The sequence below is a fragment of the Zophobas morio genome, unplaced genomic scaffold, assembly GCF_036711695.1.
Source record: "Zophobas morio isolate AGI-343-1 ecotype UQ-CSIRO unplaced genomic scaffold, CSIRO_AGI_Zmor_V1 ptg000030l, whole genome shotgun sequence".
NCBI classification, from domain to species: domain Eukaryota; kingdom Metazoa; phylum Arthropoda; class Insecta; order Coleoptera; family Tenebrionidae; genus Zophobas; species Zophobas morio.
This window is the reverse complement of record NW_026972135.1, coordinates 8688419-8708739: the sequence shown is the minus strand read 5'-3', so window position 1 is coordinate 8708739 and position 20321 is coordinate 8688419. Positions and strand designations below refer to the sequence as shown.

The 20321-nt window shown below is 32.8% G+C and overlaps 3 protein-coding genes across 3 annotated transcripts; all 3 read left to right on the top strand.

The window, feature by feature from the left end:
• The first annotated feature begins 1504 nt into the window (after positions 1–1504).
• Positions 1505–2690, top strand: LOC135138495 (probable multidrug resistance-associated protein lethal(2)03659). Its single transcript, XM_064068469.1, has 2 exons — positions 1505–1757; positions 1810–2690. The coding sequence occupies exons 1-2, from the start codon at positions 1505–1507 to the stop codon at positions 2688–2690; spliced, it is 1134 nt and encodes a 377-aa protein (XP_063924539.1).
• An 873-nt stretch (positions 2691–3563) lies between these two features.
• LOC135138494 (putative ankyrin repeat protein RF_0381) lies at positions 3564–4447 on the top strand. The gene is made up of 3 exons (XM_064068467.1): positions 3564–3663; positions 3744–3787; positions 3836–4447. The coding sequence occupies exons 1-3, from the start codon at positions 3564–3566 to the stop codon at positions 4445–4447; spliced, it is 756 nt and encodes a 251-aa protein (XP_063924537.1).
• Positions 4448–14675: 10228 nt separating this feature from the next.
• LOC135138493 (ATP-binding cassette sub-family C member 4-like) lies at positions 14676–18520 on the top strand. The gene is made up of 5 exons (XM_064068466.1): positions 14676–14776; positions 14828–15098; positions 15776–16649; positions 17358–17588; positions 17640–18520. The coding sequence occupies exons 1-5, from the start codon at positions 14676–14678 to the stop codon at positions 18518–18520; spliced, it is 2358 nt and encodes a 785-aa protein (XP_063924536.1).
• The last annotated feature ends 1801 nt before the right edge of the window (positions 18521–20321 follow it).

Genomic DNA, 20321 nt, shown 5'->3' with positions numbered 1-20321 from the left:
AGAATTCAGATGAATTTAAAAATTCATACTGCACACGCACTAATAAATTTGAAAAACTGTAACATTGTAGGAGGAATAACAGCAGTAACAGGACCTATTAGCAGTGGCAAAAGTCTTCTGCTGAAAGTCCTCACAAAAGAATACAAAAATGTAGAAGGCGATTTAGAAGTTGTCGGCAGCATTTCTTACGCATGTCAAGAACCCTGGCTTTTTCCATCGACCATCAAACAGAACATATTATTTGGAAGTGCTTTCGACGAAAATCGTTACTTAGAAGTTTTACGAGTTTGTGCTCTACTTGAAGATCTACTTTCTTTAAGCGATGGCGATTCTGCTCTTGTAACTGACGGAGGAGCTAATCTAAGTAAAGGACAACAAGCTAGAATAAATTTAGCGCGTGCTGTTTATAAAGAACGTGACATATATTTATTAGATGATTGTCTGGCTGGTTTGGATGCGATTGTTGCAGATTTTGTATTTGAACAGTGCATTAAAAAATTTTTGAAAGACAAAATAGTGATCTTGGTTACTCCATCCATAACGTACGCCAATAGGTCCAATAACTTCATAACAATGAAAAATGGTAAAATGAAAAACTTACACCCCATCCAGTGCACCAACCCAAAAATTACGGCAACTAAAAGTATGAAATATTTTGAAAAATATAAAGCAAAAAGCGAAAAAGATGCGGAAGAAAACTTTGACGATGAAACCCCATTGATTAAAAACGACAAAGTAATCAAAGAACTATACACAGAAACGAAAGTAAAAGGAAAGGTTGAATTCGAAGCTTACAAAAAATATATTAAAGAAAATGGAGGCATGGTCAAAATTTTTTTTGTTTTACTTCTCACTGGGATCATTCAGTTTTTGAAAAGTTCCATCAATCAAATGGAATCCGTTTGGTAAGACTGAAATTTGATAATTTCCTCCCACTGACTTGAACTTGTAGGATAAATGCGGAACAAGTATTATTTAACAATGCCACCGACAAGGAAATCTACATCGAGGCAAATGAAAAACGTCACCAAATGCTAATTTTTCTACCTATAGTTATTTCAACTGCGACCATATTAATGGTATTAAATACATATTTTTTCTGGGTGCTTGCTGCCAAAGCTTCACTCAAGCTTCACAATTTAGTTTTCGCTAAGGTGGTTCGCAGTTTTATGCAATTCTTTGACAAGAATCGAATAGGAATTCTTTTGAACAGATTTTCAGAAGACATACTGTACATTGATGAAATACTACCCTTGACGTTTTTTCTACTAATGGGTGTAAATGGTTTAATTTTATAAAGTGACTTATTATATTCCTGAATTTTAGTATTTTGTAGGAACAGTTGGAGTTATTATTCTCATAGCTACAGTTAATGCTTCGTTCCTGATTCCATGTATTCTGATTAATGTATTCATGGTATTCGTACAAATGTTGTACTTAAGAATTGGAAACGCTTTAAAACGACTGGAATTCTTGAGTAAGCATAAAAACAAAATTTTTCAAAATGACAACTCTTATAAACTTAGCACGAAGTCCTTTGATTGGATACATCAATGCTACTTTAGATGGACTGACAACCATAAGGACCTCAAGAATTCAAGACACATTGCGAAAAGAATTTGACCAACATCAAGATTTGCATACTTCATGTTCTTACATGTACAAATGTTGTGAGAATGCATATCACATGATGCTAGCAACCGACGAAATAATTCTCATGACTTTCGCAGTTATCCTTTTTCTAGCACTAGATGAGAGTAAATTAAAATCTTGAGAGCCAAGTGATTCTAACTAACAATATTTTTTTAGAAATGGCAGCAACAAAAGTTGGACTTGTTTTGTCGCAAATATTTAGTTTGACAACTTCAGAGCATTGCTTCTATGATACGATAACTAAATTTCAGAATCAAATGATAACAGTAGAAAGGCTTTTGGAGTACACTAAACAAAAACAAGAAAGCAAAGATGGTTTAGTAATAGAACACTGGCCAAAGGGATGTGAAATACGATTTAAAGACGTGTCCCTTTCTTACAAGAGCGACCAAGACCATGTTTTAAAACATTTAAATTTCGTCATAAAAAATAAACAAAAAGTTGCCATCGTTGGTAGGACTGGTTCAGGAAAAACGTCATTGATTTCTACACTCGTCCGACTTTACGATTTTGAAGGAACCATTTTTATTGGCAACGTAGACATCAAAACACTTCCAGTGGATTTCCTCAGGTCAAAAATATCTGTAGTTCCACAAGAACCTACTACATTTTCGGGAACGTTACGTGAAAATATTGATCCTAGAGGACAATATTCAGACGATGATATTTGGAAAGCTATTTCAACCGTGAATTTGTCACTCTTTCGAAATTTGGATGAGAAAATTGGCAATAATTTAAGCGTTGGTCAAAAACAACTGATTTGTATGTGTAGAGCTCTAGTTCGGCGTAACAAAGTCGTAATTTTCGACGAAAGTAATGCCAGTGTCGATTCCGATACCGAAGCTTTGATACAGAAAGTAATATCAGACATTTTTGCTGAATGTACAGTCATCGCAGTGATGCACAAATTGCGTTATGTTTTAAATTTTGACTTAGTATTGGTTGTAGATAAAGGTATGGTTATTGAGTATGGTGATCCATCTAGTTTGCTGGAGAAAAAAAATGGCATGCTTAGCAACTTATTTAATAGACAATAGGGGCAATTCTGAATCAAAGTTGTTAAATTTAAAGGGTGTTAAATTGCAAATTTCCATAGTAACGGGTTAAATTCGTAAATCTGATTGGCTGTTTCTTTTTAACAACCTTTAAATTTTAACAGGTTTGATTCAGAATTGGGGCTATTAAAATAATAAAATTGTAAAACTAAAGAAAGTGAAGCACTCAGTGTTGTCATCACATGGACAGAGTAAGGGGTAGATTTGGTAGAGATTAGTATCATAATTTTGTTCCAATAATTTAAATAAATCATGTTTTCCGTATCTTCTTTTTGTCATAACTACCACATAATCCTTAAAATAATAATGGAAATAAACAATCTGCTAGGTACCTCTTAAGCACGGATAACTAAATTCTTATGAGATGCCTAATTAACAAATTACCATATTTGCGTTAAAATTGCTATGTTTAGATAATATTTAAATCAATTGGTTATCAAAAATATTGAAAATTCGGTATACTACTTTTTACAAAAACCTACACACCTAAATTTAAAAATAAGGGTGGGGTACAACAATAAATTACAATTATACGAGATTAGTTGTGTAAAATTTGTCTACATATTATAATGTATTATGCACCTACGGATTAAACTACTTTTTTATTCCCTTGAGGGAAGGTTTAAAGCACGAGGCGATGCCGAATTATTTAATATCCCTGATTATATACCTGCACATACTATTTTTTCAACACCGACGGCATGCGGTCCTACTCTTCATTTCGTAAATAATTTGATATAAATTGAAAGCATTTGAGAAGAACTGGACCTCAGAGACAGATTCGTTCATTTTGATAGCAACGGTGTTTATTTGACTTGGAAGCAGTTTGAGAAGTAGATATGTTTGTTCCGAACGATGTTGCTGAAACGGCGACCAACAATTTACTTCCAGAAAAATCAAGAAAGTTGTTCATACTCTTTCATAAGAGAGTACACGAAGTCTTGCAGCTGGAGAAGTGAGAAAAAGGCGGGAGGAAATAATTCTCGCCTATTTGTCCGTAACCTTCAAATTTGTGGAGCTATTATTCATTGTTAGAGGCCGTTATTATATTGGAGGAAAAAATGGATATTAACAGATGTGTACCTACTTTTATCTTGATTGTGATTTAATATGAAAAATTAATGTAGTCCGGAAAACTTATTGTATTCCTGAAGAAGCAGTCATCAGGTTACAAGTCCAAGAAGTCAAAGATCCTTATGGGTGAGAGGGTAGATAGGGAATACAGAAAAGCTTTGTATTGTGCTCTATCAACAGAAAAACCAAATGAAGATATCATACATTTACTAACACAAAATGGTTTAGATGTCAACGCTAAAGATAATAATGGGACTACAGCAATACATCTTGCATGTGGAGCTGGTAATTTAAATATTCTGAATCTATTACTTCAAAATAGAGGAGAGCTTGGACTTTTGAACAATGATGGAGAAAACGTTTTGCACTTTGCCGCATCTCAACAAAATAGAGATATAAATTTAACACTATTCCTAATACCTAATGGTTTGAGCGTTAACAGCAAGGATAACACCAAAACAACACCCCTACACCTGGCCTGCCAACACGGTAATATCGTAGTTGCCCAAACATTACTTTCAAAAGGAGCAGAAGTTGATAGCTTAGATATGGAAAAAGAGAATGCTCTCCACTACGCGATGTGTACCACCAACAACAATCCAGGTATATTAGACCTACTAATCAACGGAGGCATCGACATTAATGTCCAAAACAGTGATGGATAGAGAGCGGATTTATAAGCACAAAAAAATTAATAATATGCGCTTAAATAAGCACAACATTTTCAATAAAAAAGTTTTATTTTAAGCAAAAAAGCATTAAAAACATGATATACGATAGGTCATTGATGTATACGAGAAATAATAACGGACCAAGTATACTTCCCTGCGGAACACCATAAGCAATCTTTTTTTCATTAGATAAGTATTCATGTCCGTTTTTTGAAATATCAACTTTTTGTATTATATCTCTTAAATACGAATCAAGTAAGTTGTGTACGTTACCTCTTACACCGTAGTTTTCCAATTTTTTTAATAACAGTTTATGGTTGACATTATCAAAAGCTTTTGACAAATCTAAAAAAACACCCAAACCAACATTACTTGTGTCAATAATGTCGTATACATTTGTTATAAAATTGAAAGATTGCTGTGATAATAGAAAGCTTTGTTCTAATCCCGTGCTGACTATTTGACACAATATTTTTGCACTAAAGAAAGATATAAGCCTCTCATAGATAATTTTCTCAAAAATTTTCGAAAAAGAACTGATGAAACTAATTGGTCTATAACTTTCCATTGAAACATGGCAGCCTTTTTTATAAAGGGGCTTAATGATAGAGATTTTTAATTTGGTTAGAAAAATACCTTGTTCAAATGACCTATTTATTATATATTTTAGTGGATCTACAATAAAATTTATTTGAAATTTGATCATATCCGGACGAATATTTCGGCTTTAAACTTCGAATTGCTGACTCAACTTCGGCTTCTGTGATAGGCAATAATAAAAGGGATTCAGGTATTCTTCGGATTTTTAATGGATAGTCGTTCGAAATATTTACATTGCTTCGTATCGATATAAAATAGTTATTAAAAATTTCAGCCGCTAGTTGAGGATCTTTTATCGTTTCATCATTATCAGTGACAATTTTTGTAAATTCTTAAGTCATTTTAATTTTCTATATTAGTGTTAATTATATTCCACATAGTTTTTGATTTGTTTTTGGAACTGTTCATGAGCTGGTCATTAAGAAGTTTTTTTTTTTGTAATGAAAGCTTCGGGTAATATTTTTTGTATTCATTGTAAACAGGTTTGAATGATGTAAATATACAACAACAATCTGCCAAAAAAGAGACTGTGTTTTTTATATGTGACAACTCTTCATCTACCCAGCAATGCTTATTGGCGCTTTGTTTACGTTTTTTAACAATGGGAAAACTTTGATTGTAATAAGTAGAGAGCGGATTTATAAGCACAAAAAAATTAAAAATAAGTGCTTAAATAAGCACAACATTTTCAATAAAAAAGTTTTATTTTGAGCAAAAAAGCATTAAAAACATAATCATATTACAAATCAAAGAACACTTCTTAGAACTTTGGATAAAATATTATTACAATAATCCTAGACTTTATATTTTACACACGTATTTCAGTTTTCTTTAAAACAATTTATGATTGTAATATGTTCCAAGTTGTCCACTGTAAACTTTTTTCGCCGATCATTTAAAATGTGTTTAAAATTGGAGAATGTGCGTTCAACATCCACACTCGTTGTTGGCGCAAATTTGAATTTTGCAACTAATCTGACTCCAAATTTTCCACCTTCTGGCCTTGTAAAACACGAGCAACGTCGGAAAGAACACCGAAACCTGCATTTTTATTTAACACTTCGTCAAGTTTTTGAGATACTCTAGTACCAATATCACCCCTTACTGCGTTGCTTGTTGTTTAAATTCTTTCACTAATTTTATGGCATCTACCAACAACATGTTGGGTTTTTCTAACTTGTCTATTACCTCACATACGAATTGATACTTGCTTCTTAGAAAAGCTAGATCTTGTCGCAAATCTTTGTTTTCCAAAATATTTATGCAATCTTTAATCGATTGAGAAGAATCTTCGCTAAACTCCGTAACTACTTCCTCAAATTCTTTGATATATTTGTCATAATAAAATGTGGCCTGTAATCATGTTCCCCACTTCGTTATAATCGGCTCTGGGGGCAATGGTATGTTTGGAAATTTTTCCTTAAAATGTTGCACTCTTAGTGGGGCTTTAACAAAAATCTTATTACCATTTGCCACTAATTTATTAACAGTAGGAAACTGCAAACGTATTCCTTCAGCCACTCTGTTTGAACCTTGGGCAGTGCAAGTAGAGTGAATTAAATTGGGGTACAATATTTTTAGATTATTCCCTGCTTTCAGCATCCGAGATCATCAATAAAATTTTATTCGCCGGTACGGCATTTGGCAAAAATAGTGATGTAAGACTGTCATTTACAAATCTGGTAATCGTATTGGCATTTGTTTTATCTAACATTTTCAAACTTACTACATACCCTCGACTAGGGAAATTTTCATTTAAGATTCCAACAATGAAACTTGCCACGTGTCTTCCACAACTATCGGTTGTTTCATCGACAGCGAACCATAAATAATAATTATCTCCAATGCGATGTTTAATTTCGTTGTAAACTTGCTGAAACACTGGGCCTACATAATTTTTTCGGAGAGTACTTTCAACCGGAATATGTCGATTGCAGTGTTTTTCAAGGAATTCTTGAAGAGGGCCTTTCTCCAATTTTTTTAAAAGTATATTGGACTGGATCATCATTTTACATAAATCGAAATTAAACTGAAACTGCTCATCTTTTGTGGAAGTAGATGCAACAGATTCATGTATGGTCTGCTGTTTAATTTTAGAAACTTCAAACATTTTCTTCCTTTCTACATGAAGAGCCGTTCTGACATGTTGCGTCACGTTATATTTTTTATCACTTTGAATCTAAAACAACATACATATACAGGACTAGCTGTTACCCGCAGCTCCGCTTGCGTCGTTCAGAAGGTTCCTTTCGTAATGTAAGCATCAATTACCCCTAAGTGGGTGAAATAAGGACTGAAAGTTTGTCCCGTGAATTTTGTAATTTGGGTTATCTTTTGTCGATTTGATTAAAAGTCAGGTTTTAAATTAAAGGATATTTCTTTAAAAAAGTTAAAATATTGGGATAGTTTTGTCGCTAATATTGTAGGCAGCCATGTAAAAACAAACATTTACCTGACCTATCTAAAACTTGCTTGTAAATTTGATATTGTTCTGTATTTAATAAACTTTCGTTTTCCCTATAAAAGTATGTCATAGCTAATCACTCTGAGATAATCTCTGTTTTGTATGACTTCTTCACGTTTTACAGGCTGAGGCGAACCATAATACGTTAAACATTGTCTTCCTAAAGACAGCACCGTGTCTTTAAAGGAAATCACACACTTGTTGTACATTTCATTTATAATATGAACACTCTCTTGACACTCTGACTGAACTTGACAAATCCAAAGCTTTGCATGATGACTGGTATGTGGCATAAGCGACACCATCAACAGTTTTTAAATCCGAGAATGATGTTGGCCCTCTCATTTCTTGAAGAAGAAGACCAAGGTAGAAACATTCGGCGTTATTAGGGTGAACGGTGTACACTCCTGGGCAGTTTGATCTCTTTTGACTCCCGGCCAACCATCAACATTTTTTCCACGTTTTTGTCTCTCAAATTTGGTACTTTTCCACACATAGTATGAAGGGACTTCAACATAAAAAAGGATTTTTGCAAAATTATTCGTTTTGCAAAGCTCAAAAATGCTAGAAAAGTAGTTTTCTGTGAATTATTTACCTTTTCAGTTACATTATTAAAGTCGTTAAGATTAAAATAGACAGCAGGCCATTTTTCAAGTGCACTGTGAGATGAAAAACCGCTGGAAATTGTTCATGTATAGGAAAGGGTCAGGATTCTCCAAACAGTTTCAAAGCTGCTAATATATCGACCACTTTCATATAATTTGACCTCATCATTGTCATTTTCAAGACCAAATAATCCTGGTTAGATCCTTTATGAACATATTTGCATACATTTAATAGATTTTACAGAGTTACAATACTCTATGTTGATGTGAGCAGCAAAAGTTCAAGATAAAAGTGGATTGTACGGTACCACCCATCTGTTATCTAGGGTTACAACATGGAATTCAACCGTGAATCCACCATCCGCGGAACCTCTTCGCCGGTTTTGAGGGTAGCTGTCTTATAATAATAATAATAATAATAATAATAACCTTTATTGCCCAACAGATAACCCTATTACAGGACAATATAAATCAATAATAAATAAAAATAAAAAATTAAATAAAATAACTAACAAGTTAAGGATCGTAAGGATCAAAACCAACACACTATGCCTACCATGCAATACGTGTATAATTAAATTAACATTAATAATAAAAATAATAAAAACAACAATTTAACGCAGCTGACTTATTTTACAAAAAAATACATCATCATAAAATTTTTTCACATTCTGATACATATGTTCCAGTGGGGCTTTACGTAGTTGATTTGTTCTTGGTATTGAAGGCAGAAATGAAGATGCATGACGTGAGACGATACGTGGTACGTGAAAATTAACATTGGCCAATAAAATAGGACAGTCAATTTTTCCCTGGATTAAATTCCATAAAAAAATAGCACTGTACAATTGTCTTCTGCTACTCAAGCTATGAATTTGGTGTCGTGCTAATAACAAATTATATTCCAATCCCCTAATTGGATAGATTCCATCTATTCTAAACGATAAACATTTTAAAAAACGACGTTGAACTTTTTCTATGGCAAGCCTATGTGATTCTTAATACGGATACCAGATAATAGACCCATACTCTAGTTTACTTCGAACAAATGAGAAGTATAACATTTTCATTAGTTGTGGGTCAGTGAAATCTTTTGTAAGTCGAAATGTAAAGCCAAGCATTTTTGAAGAAGATAGACATATATTATGCATATGTTGAGTAAACGATAAATGTGATACCCAGATCTTTTACTAACTGTATTTTTTTAATAGATTTATCGTTTATAAGATACGAAAAGCAAACTGGATTTAATTTTTTTATATAGGTCATAATGAAACATTTATCAGTATTTAACAGTAATTTGAATTCTTTACACCAGTCTACCATCCTTTCAAGATTATTTTGAAGCAAAATGCTATCATCTAAGCATCTTATTGAGGAATATAGTTTTATATCATCAGCATATGCTAACACTTTACAACGTAATGAGTCCAAAAGATCATTGACAAACACTACAAAAAGTAAAGGCCCTAAATTAGGCCCTTGTGGCACTCCAGAGGTGGAAACAAAATTTTTAGATTGAAAGCCATTATAGAAAACATAATTTTGTCGGGAGTCAAGGTAAGACTCCATTAGCTTTAAGAAACTATATGCAAATCCAAACCAACTTAATTTACATAAAAGAACATGATGATCAATGGAATTAAACGCACAAGAAAAATCAGTATAGACGACATCGACTTGTCCATTCTTATCTATTTGTTGTGAAATGAATTGACTTATTATAGCTAAATTAGTGATTGTAGATCGTCCAGGTAAAAATCCATGTTGATGTATAGAGATGAGGCTTTTAACATTGTGATAAATATTTCTATAAATGAGTATCTCAAAAATTTTAGCAAAATTCGAAAGTATAGAAATAGGTCTGTAGTTTTTTATCATAGAAGCATCACCTTTTTTGTATACGGGAGTAATTCTGGCTATCTTCCAAGTGTCAGGGAAGGTGGATGATTTTATAGCTAAGTTAAAAATTGTAGTAAGAGGTCTAGCCAATGCGAATCTTGTGTCACGTATAATAAAACTAGGTATTAGGTCATCACCAGCAGTTAATTTGTTAGGGAAAGATGACATAACAGACAAAACTTCTTCTTCAGAAACATTTTGCATTATAAAGGAGGAATTATTTGTGACATCAGTAAGTGAGACATCAAGTTTGGATTTGTACATTCTTGAAAAATTTTCTGCAAATATATCTACTATTTGTTGAGGATGGTCATATTCATTTCCATTATGTGACAGTTTCCCAGGAATGCGAGTCGTACCTTTTTTTGCCTGAGCATATTTCCACATATTTTGAGGACAGGTATACAACGACTGCTCAATTAAACTAAGGTAAGCTTGATAAGCTGAATTTATTAACTGCTTGCAAATAGCCCGAAGTCTTTTAAACTCACTATGATAAAACTCACTAGATGTTTTTTTCCATTTCTTCCTATAATAATCTTTCAGTTTCAAAGTGGATATTAAATTCTTATTAAACCAAGAAGGGTACGTTGATTTAACTACATGAAACTGAGGAACAGAAGAGTGTAAGATACTGTATAATTTATCGTAGAAAAGATTCACACAGGCATTCACGTCATTGGTAAAGCTTAAAGAAGACCAGTCAGTAGCAAGAATATCATTATATAAATTTACGTAATTAGCTTTCCTGAAATTATATCTTAAGTTGTTACCAGATGGAAAATTACTAACTTTTGCAGAGGTGGGAAATTTCACAATCATTGACAAAGAGGGATGGTGTATATCTTCTGGTACAATTGGGTAATTTTCATGAGATACGTTAACTGAACCATCAAAATTTGACAAGATTAAGTCCAAAAGTCTGTTGTGGGTATTAAACATGGAATTATGCTGAATAAAATTTAGGGAACTGGAAAAAGTTGAAAATACGTGGTTGTTACTGCCTGGTGTATTATAAGTTAAATTATTGTTAAAATTTGCCAAGTTAAACTCTCCAATAAACAGTGTGGGCTTGTTCAATAATAATGTTTCCAGAGTTTCAAAAAATGACTCAAACTGACTACATGAGATATTTGGAGGAATATAAACAGCTGCTAAATAAAACTGAAAAGTATTACAAAAACAATTACATACAATCAAGTCTATAGCGGGTACTAATTCTGCAATACTCGTCGTGTCTACTACAGAATATGTAACAGTTTTGGAAAATAAAATTAATACTCCACCACCAATAATTCGATCAATTATTGAACATTTTCTATCATTTCTGATAACATTATAAAAAGATGGACACAGTTCAGAATTAAGAAACGAATCATTTAGCCAAGTTTCCGTTATAATTATTACATCAAAAAAACATTCAGATACATTTTTATAAAACGATTGGAGTTTAGACCTTAATCCACGCACATTTTGGTAATATATTTCAATCGAAGCCAGTGACCTGTTAGGCGAAGTTAGTTTAACGAAGAAACAATGTTAGGAATTCCATTTTTGTAATTGATCCGCAGATTAGATTCCCCATTAGCCAGACGTTGATGCAGTTCATTTCTAATGTTACGATGGATTTCTAACTGCATTGGTGTGCGATCTTTCGATAGATAAATGTTTTTTCAGTTGTTAGAGGTCTTTAATTGTTTTGAAGCTCGTAGAACCAACATAACAGAATTTTCAGAATGCAGTGTTACTCTAATTGGACGACGTCTATCATCTTTGGTTACATCAAATTTTCCAAGTCTGCTAATTTTTAAATTGTCCGTATCATTAATACCCAAACTCGACAACATATCTTTAACAAAGACCGTATCAACATTCAACTGCTCAGCATTAGTTTTACACTTTCCTTCAGTACATTCGTAAATAATTACATTATTCTTGCGTCTCTCCCTTTCCGAGACCTCATTGACAATTTTCTCGGTTTCAATCAAAGAAAAAGTTGTAGACTGAACCGGTGTGGAGACTTGAGTCTTCAAAATTTTGATTTCATCCTGCAACGCAACAATTGCAGCTTTTAAGCCGTTTATATCGTTACCTAACTGAGCACACATTTTGCACGTCCATGATAGGCCAGATTTCTGATGAATTTTTCTCGCTTCAGTATTCGTTACATCAACGCAATCTATTTTATAAGATTTGCTACATATACAACAATTGACAATTTTATGAGGTTCAGCACTTTTGCCACAACAAGTACAAAGATTCATTATCTTAAGTTGATACTAACTGGAAATGACACGGACACACTTTTCAGCGAACATACTAGTTGGCTCCGGCGGCTACTTTTGAATCTTAAGCAACAGGTAAATTGGCTCCGGACTAATAGGTAAATTGGCTCCCGCCAGATGCATGTACTAGTTGGCTCCCATCTCCTGCTGCCTGCATGACGGGTAACGCAGAACTGTGGTTGTTTTCACAAAACCTAATATCTAATGCCAACTGAAAAATTAAATTTCATTTAAAGTTGTTATTTATAATTTTATTCGTTCATCATTGCAACGATAAGTATTTAAGAAAAACAACACATATATGTTCGAACTATTACCCCTAATAATTTTAACAATTTATTTACTATTGCTTGGTAAATACATATTTTTTTATTTTTGTTAGTATTGTATTTTGCTGCAAAAGATAAGGTAAATATAAACCAAAACAAAATTGCTGAGCTTCTGTCTGTTTAATTTTGAAGTTTCAGTCGCTTCGTGAGTATGTTCACCACTTTGTTCTATTATTCGAAGCATTCGTCTTGATGTACATACGATTTACAGCCACGTTTTACACACTGCCAACGTATAACACTTTGAGCTAACACTTTATGAAAATTATATTTATAATTATTACCCAATTAACAGAACTGTTTTCCCTTTTCCACTAATCATTTCGTCCAAACAGTCCATTTTGTAACAATTATCTTAAGCGCTTGGGCACAAGAAAGTTTAAGAAAAAACTGATATTTTTCGACCGGAAATTTTGTGTTTGTGTTGAATGGGCATTTTCGACCAGTGCAGATAGTAATAAAAGTATAGAAATATTTACTCTCACCGTAACGATTGTTATCCTCTTACTTCAAAGACCCCGCAAATCTGGGAAATACCAGAAAACCCCTTTGTAACTACCTTACCGCCACCACTTTCTAGACATAGAAATTTGATGACTATGGAATTATATGTTCCTGTAATTCAAACAACACATCTCTTCCGACAGCAGGAAATAACGTATCTGCAGATGATCCCCTCACCGTAGGAGGTACCATAAAATCTACCTTCCTTGCACCATCGGAGCCAATTTACCTATACCCATTTTTCGGCAGAGGGTCAAATACCGTCCGCCGGAGCCAACTAGCATGTACCCACTTTTCACGCTAACGCTGTCTTCGCCTGTTTGGGTTTCTTTCAGGAGAATTCGAGGATATTTTTTGCGACAGCTACATCCTTTCATACACGGGAACACAAAATTGGTATACTGAAGTGAGAAATATTCTGATAATTCGTGACATAAAACACAACCGTCAACGCCGTTTGGTCTCATGCGTCCGACCGCAGACCCCGTTCGCGTCGCAGTCGCTTACTCGGTGACGTCGCGCCCTCCCTATTTCCATACAACTTCTTAAATTTCAAACGCTTAGGACTGATTTTTCAAATAATCCTACCACGTCTAATATGCGAAAAATATATTTAACTATTTTAAACTTTGATTTTTAACCAGATATAAAAAAGTTTTGAAGTGCTTACATTTTTCACAAAGAGCATTAAACCTAGAAATCCGCTCTCTAATTATAATTAATTTTATAAAACAAGATATTCCTTGCATATGTACTGTACGAATCCGTATTGAGTTTTTACCCTAGCCATCCATTTTACAATTCAAATTTGAAACTCCAAAATCAAATGTTCTGAAAACAAGCAAACGTTTTAGGGTTATAGGAAACATGATAAATCGTTAATGAAAATTAATTCGTTCATTGGCTTTACCTTCACCTTAGAATTGTCCTGTTGTTGCATATTGTATTTCGTATGGAAAATTTTGACTTCCTGGATACCTACTGTTACAGTTCTTATCAAAATTTGCCCCGTTTTTTCCAGACATTAGGATAATTTCACCTTACGCTTATCGTTAAAACTGACTTAAGAGTCTATTTTTGTTTTTTATTTTACCATTATTTTACTATAATAATAGTCAATTGCTTCAGCCTTCACACTACATGCAAGTGGCTCTATATATAAGTATATTCAAATCTTATTCACACATTACATGACCATAAACTGCCAAGTTAAACAATATATTTTGCAAAACGATAGTAACTGTCGTAAGTATTTTCTGTACGGCTTAAATGGACTACTACAAAACAAAGAAAAAATCAGTTAATCCGGAGAAAAACAGACACTGGTTTTGGAATTTATTTTTCTTGTAAATTAACAATCAACTCCAAAAAAAAACTTGAATTATGCAAGTAATTATGAATTTTAGATATACAAAAAATACATTCATCAAGGGATACAAAACAGAGCTGACTCACAATGATATATATGAAGTGCTTCCCGAACATAAGTCAAAAACATTAGGAGATAAATTAGAAAAGGAATGGAAGGCACAAATGGATGAAAATAAGACATCTATACCTAAACTTCTTTGGAAATGTTTTGGCAGACAATATCTTTTAATAATATTCAGCTTGGTCATCCCTGTGACAATAACGTACTTACGATAACGCTTTTAAATTTCCCTGGCTTTTAACCATTTCTTTAGGTTCTTGCAACCAAAGATACTAAAAAAATTCATATCATATTATACACCAGGGCACAACAATCTAAGCAGAACTGATGCGAGCATATATGGACTATTGTTGATCGTAGTTACGGTTATAAGACGACTGCACCTACACAACTTTTTTCTAAGGGTTTCAGAATTTGGGATGAAAATGCGTGCTGGATTCACATCTTTAATCTACAGGCAACTTTTAAGAATGAACCCATCAGTAGTTCAAAGTGGCAAGATGATAAATCTGATAACCACTGATGTGAGTGAATTTGAAGAAGCTGTATCTAAAATTACAGACATGATAAAAGATCTAACTAAGACTGTGGCAGTATGCTGTGTCGTATATTCAGAAATTGGATGGTTATTTCTTTTAATCCCAACGATAATTTTTATTAGCGTGTTCGTCAGCAGTAAGCAGGCAAAAACTAAGATAACCATTTAGACTTTAAATTTTTTCAGCATGCATAGCAGTTTTAGTGCGTAAACTTAAATTGAAATCTTTGAGGAAAACTGATGGAAGATATCAAATGATAAAAGAAGCATTAAGTGCAATAAAAGTCGTCAAAATGAACCTTCAGGAAGACAGTTATGAAAAGAAAATTGCTAAAATAAGAAAGTAAGCAGGTAAACATACGACTGATTTTATATTTGTTTTTCTTCATTTACAGAGAAGAAATTCATCTTGTACGCAACATAAATATATTATTATTTCTAAAATTGATACTTTCTGATTTATTTCACAACGCGTCGTGGTACATAGTTGTAGCAATATCCATATGGTTCAACATCCATTCAACTGCCGGGACTTTATTTCTTATAATACACAGTCTAAATATTCTTTCATTTGGTATGAAAGGCAATTTTCCAGCAGCGATACATGAGGTAGCTACTTTAATTGCGGTATTTAAACGAATTGGAAAAATACTTCGAATTAAGAGTGATGAATCATTCGTGGAAGACAATAAGCTTTCACCAAGAATTCAAATAAATTTACAGATTCATACTGCACATAACTACACACTAATAAATTTGAAAAAGTGTAACATTGCAGGAGGAATAACAGCAGTAACAGGACCCATTGGGAGCGGCAAAAGTCTTCTGCTGAAGGTACTCACAAAACAATACAAAAATGTAACAGGCGATTTAGAAATCGTCGGTAGCATTTCTTACGCATCACAAGAACCTTGGCTTTTTCCATCGACCATCAAACAGAACATCTTATTTGGAAGTGGTTACGACGAAAATCGTTACTTAGAAGTTTTACGAGTTTGTGCTCTACTTGATGACCTAATTTCTTTAAGCGATGGTGATTCTGCTCTTGTAACTGACGGAGGAGCTAATCTAAGTAAAGGACAACAAGCTAGAATAAATTTAGCGCGGGCTGTTTATAAAGAACGTGATATATATTTATTAGATGATTGCCTGGCTAGCTTGGATGCAATTGTTGCAGATTTTGTATTTGAGGAGTGCATTAAAAAATTTTTGAAAGACAAAATAGTGATCTTGGTTACTCCATCCGTAAAGTACGCCTATAGGTCAGACAACGTCATAACAATGAAAAATGGTAAAATGCAAAACTCGCACCCTATCCAATGTAACATCCCAAAAGGCACGGAAACTAAAAGTATGAAATATATTGAAAAAAATAAAGCGAAGAGCGAAGAAAAAAAGTCAACTGCGGAAGAAAACTTTCACGATGAAACTCCACTGATTAAAAACAACACAGAGATCAAAGAACTATACACAGAAACGAAAATAAAAGGAAAGGTTCAGTTCGAAGCGTACAAAAAATATATTAAAGAAAACGGAGGCATGGTCAAAATTTTTTCACTTTTACTCCTCACTGGAATAATTCAGTTTTTGAAAAGTTCCATCAATAAAATGGAATCCGTTTGGTGAGATTAAAATTTGATAATTTCCTCCAATTAACTTGAACTTACAGGATAACTGCGGAACAAGTACTGTTTAACAATGCCACTGAGAAGAAAATCTATATTGAGGCACATGAAAAACGTCACCAAATGCTAATTTTTCTACCTATATTTATTTCAACTGCGACCATATTAATGTTATTAAATACATATTTTTTCTGGGTGCTTGCTGCCAAAACTTCACTAAAGCTTCACAATTTACTTTTCGCTAAGGTGGTTCGCAGTTTTATGAAATTTTTTGACAAAAATCGAATAGGAATTATTTTGAACAGATTTTCAGAAGACATACTGTACATTGATGAAATACTACCCTTGACGTTTTTTGTACTAATGGGTGTAAATGGGCTAATTTTATAAAGTGACTTATAATATTCCTGAATTTTAGTTTTTTGTCGGAACAGTTGGTGTTATTATTCTCATAGCTACAGTTAATGCATGGTTCCTTATTCCATGTATTCTGATTAATGTATTCATGGTATTCGTCCAAATGTTCTACTTAAAAACTGGCAATGCTTTAAAACGACTGGAATTCTTGAGTAAGCATAAAAACATTTTTTTTTTTTTAATGACAACTCTTATAAACTTAGCACGAAGTCCTTTAATTGGGTACATCAATGCTACTTTAGACGGACTGACCACCATAAGGACCTCAAGAATTCAAGATACAATGCGAAAAGAATTTGATCAACATCAAGATTTGCATACTTCCTGTTCCTACATGTACACATGTTGTGAGCATGCATATCACATGATGCTAGCAGCCAACGAAATAATTCTCATGACTTTCGCAATTATCCTTTTTTTAGCACTAGATGACAGTAAACTGAAATGTTGTTAGCCAGTGATACTAATGAACAATATTTTTTTAGAAATGTCAGCAGGAAAAGTTGGACTTGTTATGTCGCAAATATTTAGTTTGTCAACTTCAGAGTATATATTTTATCGTATGATCACTAGATTTGAAAATCAAATGATAACAGTAGAAAGAATTTTGGAGTACACTAAACAAAAACAAGAAAGCAAAGATGGTTTAGTAATCGAACATTGGCCAAAGGAATGTGAAATACGCTTCAAAGACGTGTCCCTTTCTTACAAGAGCGACCAAGACCATGTTTTGAAACATTTAAATTTTGCCATAAAAAATAGACAAAAAGTTGCCATCGTCGGTAGGACTGGTTCAGGAAAAACATCAATGATTTCTACGCTCGTCCGACTTTACGATTTCGAAGGAACCATTTTTATTGACAACGTAGACATCAAAACACTTCCAGTGGATTTCCTCAGGTCAAAAATATCTGTAGTTCCTCAAGAGCCTACTATCTTTTCGGGAACGTTACGTGAAAATATTGATCCTAGAGGACAATATTCAGACGATGATATTTGGAAAGCTATTTCAAACGTGAATTTATCACTCTTTCAAAACTTGGATGAGAAAATTGACAATAATTTAAGCACTTGTCAAAAACAACTTGTTTGTGTGTGTAGAGCTCTCGTTCAGTGTAACAAAATTGTAATTTTAGACGAAAGTAGTGCCAGTGTAGATTCCGATACTGAAGCGTTGTTACAAAAAATAATAACGGAAAATTTTGCCGAATGTACCGTCATTGCAATTATGCACAAATTGCGTTACATTTTAGAATTTGACCTAGTATTAGTTGTAGATAAGGGCGAGATTATCGAGTCTGGTGATCCTTCTAGCCTGCTGAGTAAAAAAAATGGCGTGCTTAGCAACTTGTTTAAGAAACAATGAAATAATAAAATTATTAAACCAAAGAAAATGAGGGACTCAATGGTTTCAACATATAAACATATTAATGAAAATTTGATAGAAGATTATTATTAGCACAAATGTATTCAAATATTTTAAATAAATCTAAATGTTTTCTGTGTCTTTTTTTATGTCATAATTACCACATAGTGCTTAAAATAATAATATAAATAAACATTCTGGTTGATATATTTTAAACGTGATATACCTGTTTAGTAAATTACCATATTTATGATAACCTTAATTACCATGTATATGAGAATAATATTTAAACATACAAAATTTCTGAGTAGTCGATTTTCTAAAATTGTGAAATTTCGTTCTAATACTTTTTTCTACTTGCTCAAATACAATAATTCGGGATTATTATTGTGGACATTTTAAGTTTTATGTGTGGGGATGAACCTTTTGCTAAGCATTTTATCATCTATGTTCACGATAACCAGAAACGAAAATTTATCCACAGATTAGACTAGGAGTAATTATTTATGTACAACAAAGCAACGACGACAACAAGATATTAGTAGGTTGACTCGGAAAAAGCTTATGCAAATGTCTATTATTTCTACAAAACCGATTATGAGTACCCTCTGTAGTGTACGATTTTATCAGTTTATTACACAAATAATTGTATCAATTTATATCACTATCACATATTATTTATTACCAATTAAATTTGTTTAATAGAAGTACATTATACGTTAAGGCATGCCTGCAAACGTTCTAGAAAATTCTGATACGTAATGAAGGTAAATACAAACAAATACTATTCATAAATAATTATAAGATTGACCCAGAAAATGTTATAATCAAAGAAATATCTCTTCTTGTCACAATTTCGATAACAATATTATTTTTATTTAAGACAGAACTTTATGCATGGGCTTCTTCACCGGATAACGTTCCGAACATAGCGGTTAGGTTTTCACCAGACGAGAATTATCATAAAACTGTAAATGTAAAGATGATCGATTTGCAAAAACAAAGTCAATTTCTGCAAGTCAGCAATTGCAGAGTGTGATTCCAGATAGAGATGGTTGTCTCCAGGTTCGTAATTTTTCAAATTCAGATCAAAATAAAATATTGATATTGATATAAATTAATCATTATTTAAGCGCCAATGACAAACGAAATAAATAGTTTTAAATTTAAATTTCCATCATGAAATTTTGATCATAAATCCTAAATTAAGTATGAAATATGTATTGTAAAATTATAGATTTAAAATAATTTTAGTGTATAAACAGAGTTTTTAAAATAAAAAAGTTAAAAACCAAGTTATTTTTTTTAAATTAAAAAAAAAATAGAACCCAATTCGGGCCACTCCTGTTTTCACGGGGTTGTGTCCAGATAAAATCGAAGTTTCTTTTATGAAAAAAAAATCAAAGATGTCGGATTTCGAGAAATTGACGGTTTTTCTCAAAAAATTGAAAAATATCATAGAACTTCACACCAAAAATTTTTGTTCAATGTTTTTCTGAAAAGTAAATTTAAAAACATTTGGAAACAAAAAGTCACGCTGACACAATTTTTTAAGAAGTTACAGTTTTTTGAAGAAAAGGAGCCATTTTTTTAAAATTCATTACGTTTTTTTTGGTTGGGTAAAAAATTTGAAATTCTCAGTGGGTTAGAAAAAAATATAAAAATTTCAGCAAAATCGAAAGGAGTCGGGTTCAAAAGTGGTCGATCTGGCATGGACATCAGTCAAGTAAGTTTTTTGAGTAATGAAATTATTCTAAAATCAATTTTTTTCCCATCAAAAAAATTTAAAAAATTCATATCT

Excerpts from the sequence above, each read along its gene's own strand:
- LOC135138495 (XM_064068469.1), top strand. The coding sequence starts at position 1,505 with ATGACAACTCTTATAAACTTAGCACGAAGTCCTTTGATTGGATACATC. Across the intron at positions 1,758-1,809 it reads TTTTCTAGCACTAGATGAGA|AAATGGCAGCAACAAAAGTT; the intron begins GTAAATTAAAAT and ends ATATTTTTTTAG.
- LOC135138494 (XM_064068467.1), top strand. The coding sequence starts at position 3,564 with ATGTTGCTGAAACGGCGACCAACAATTTACTTCCAGAAAAATCAAGAA. Across the intron at positions 3,664-3,743 it reads GAAGTCTTGCAGCTGGAGAA|AGGCCGTTATTATATTGGAG; the intron begins GTGAGAAAAAGG and ends ATTCATTGTTAG. Across the intron at positions 3,788-3,835 it reads AAATGGATATTAACAGATGT|TCCGGAAAACTTATTGTATT; the intron begins GTACCTACTTTT and ends AAATTAATGTAG.
- LOC135138493 (XM_064068466.1), top strand. The coding sequence starts at position 14,676 with ATGGATGAAAATAAGACATCTATACCTAAACTTCTTTGGAAATGTTTT. Across the intron at positions 15,099-15,775 it reads TAAATCTGATAACCACTGAT|AGTGATGAATCATTCGTGGA; the intron begins GTGAGTGAATTT and ends CTTCGAATTAAG. Across the intron at positions 16,650-17,357 it reads ATATATTAAAGAAAACGGAG|CACGAAGTCCTTTAATTGGG; the intron begins GCATGGTCAAAA and ends TTATAAACTTAG.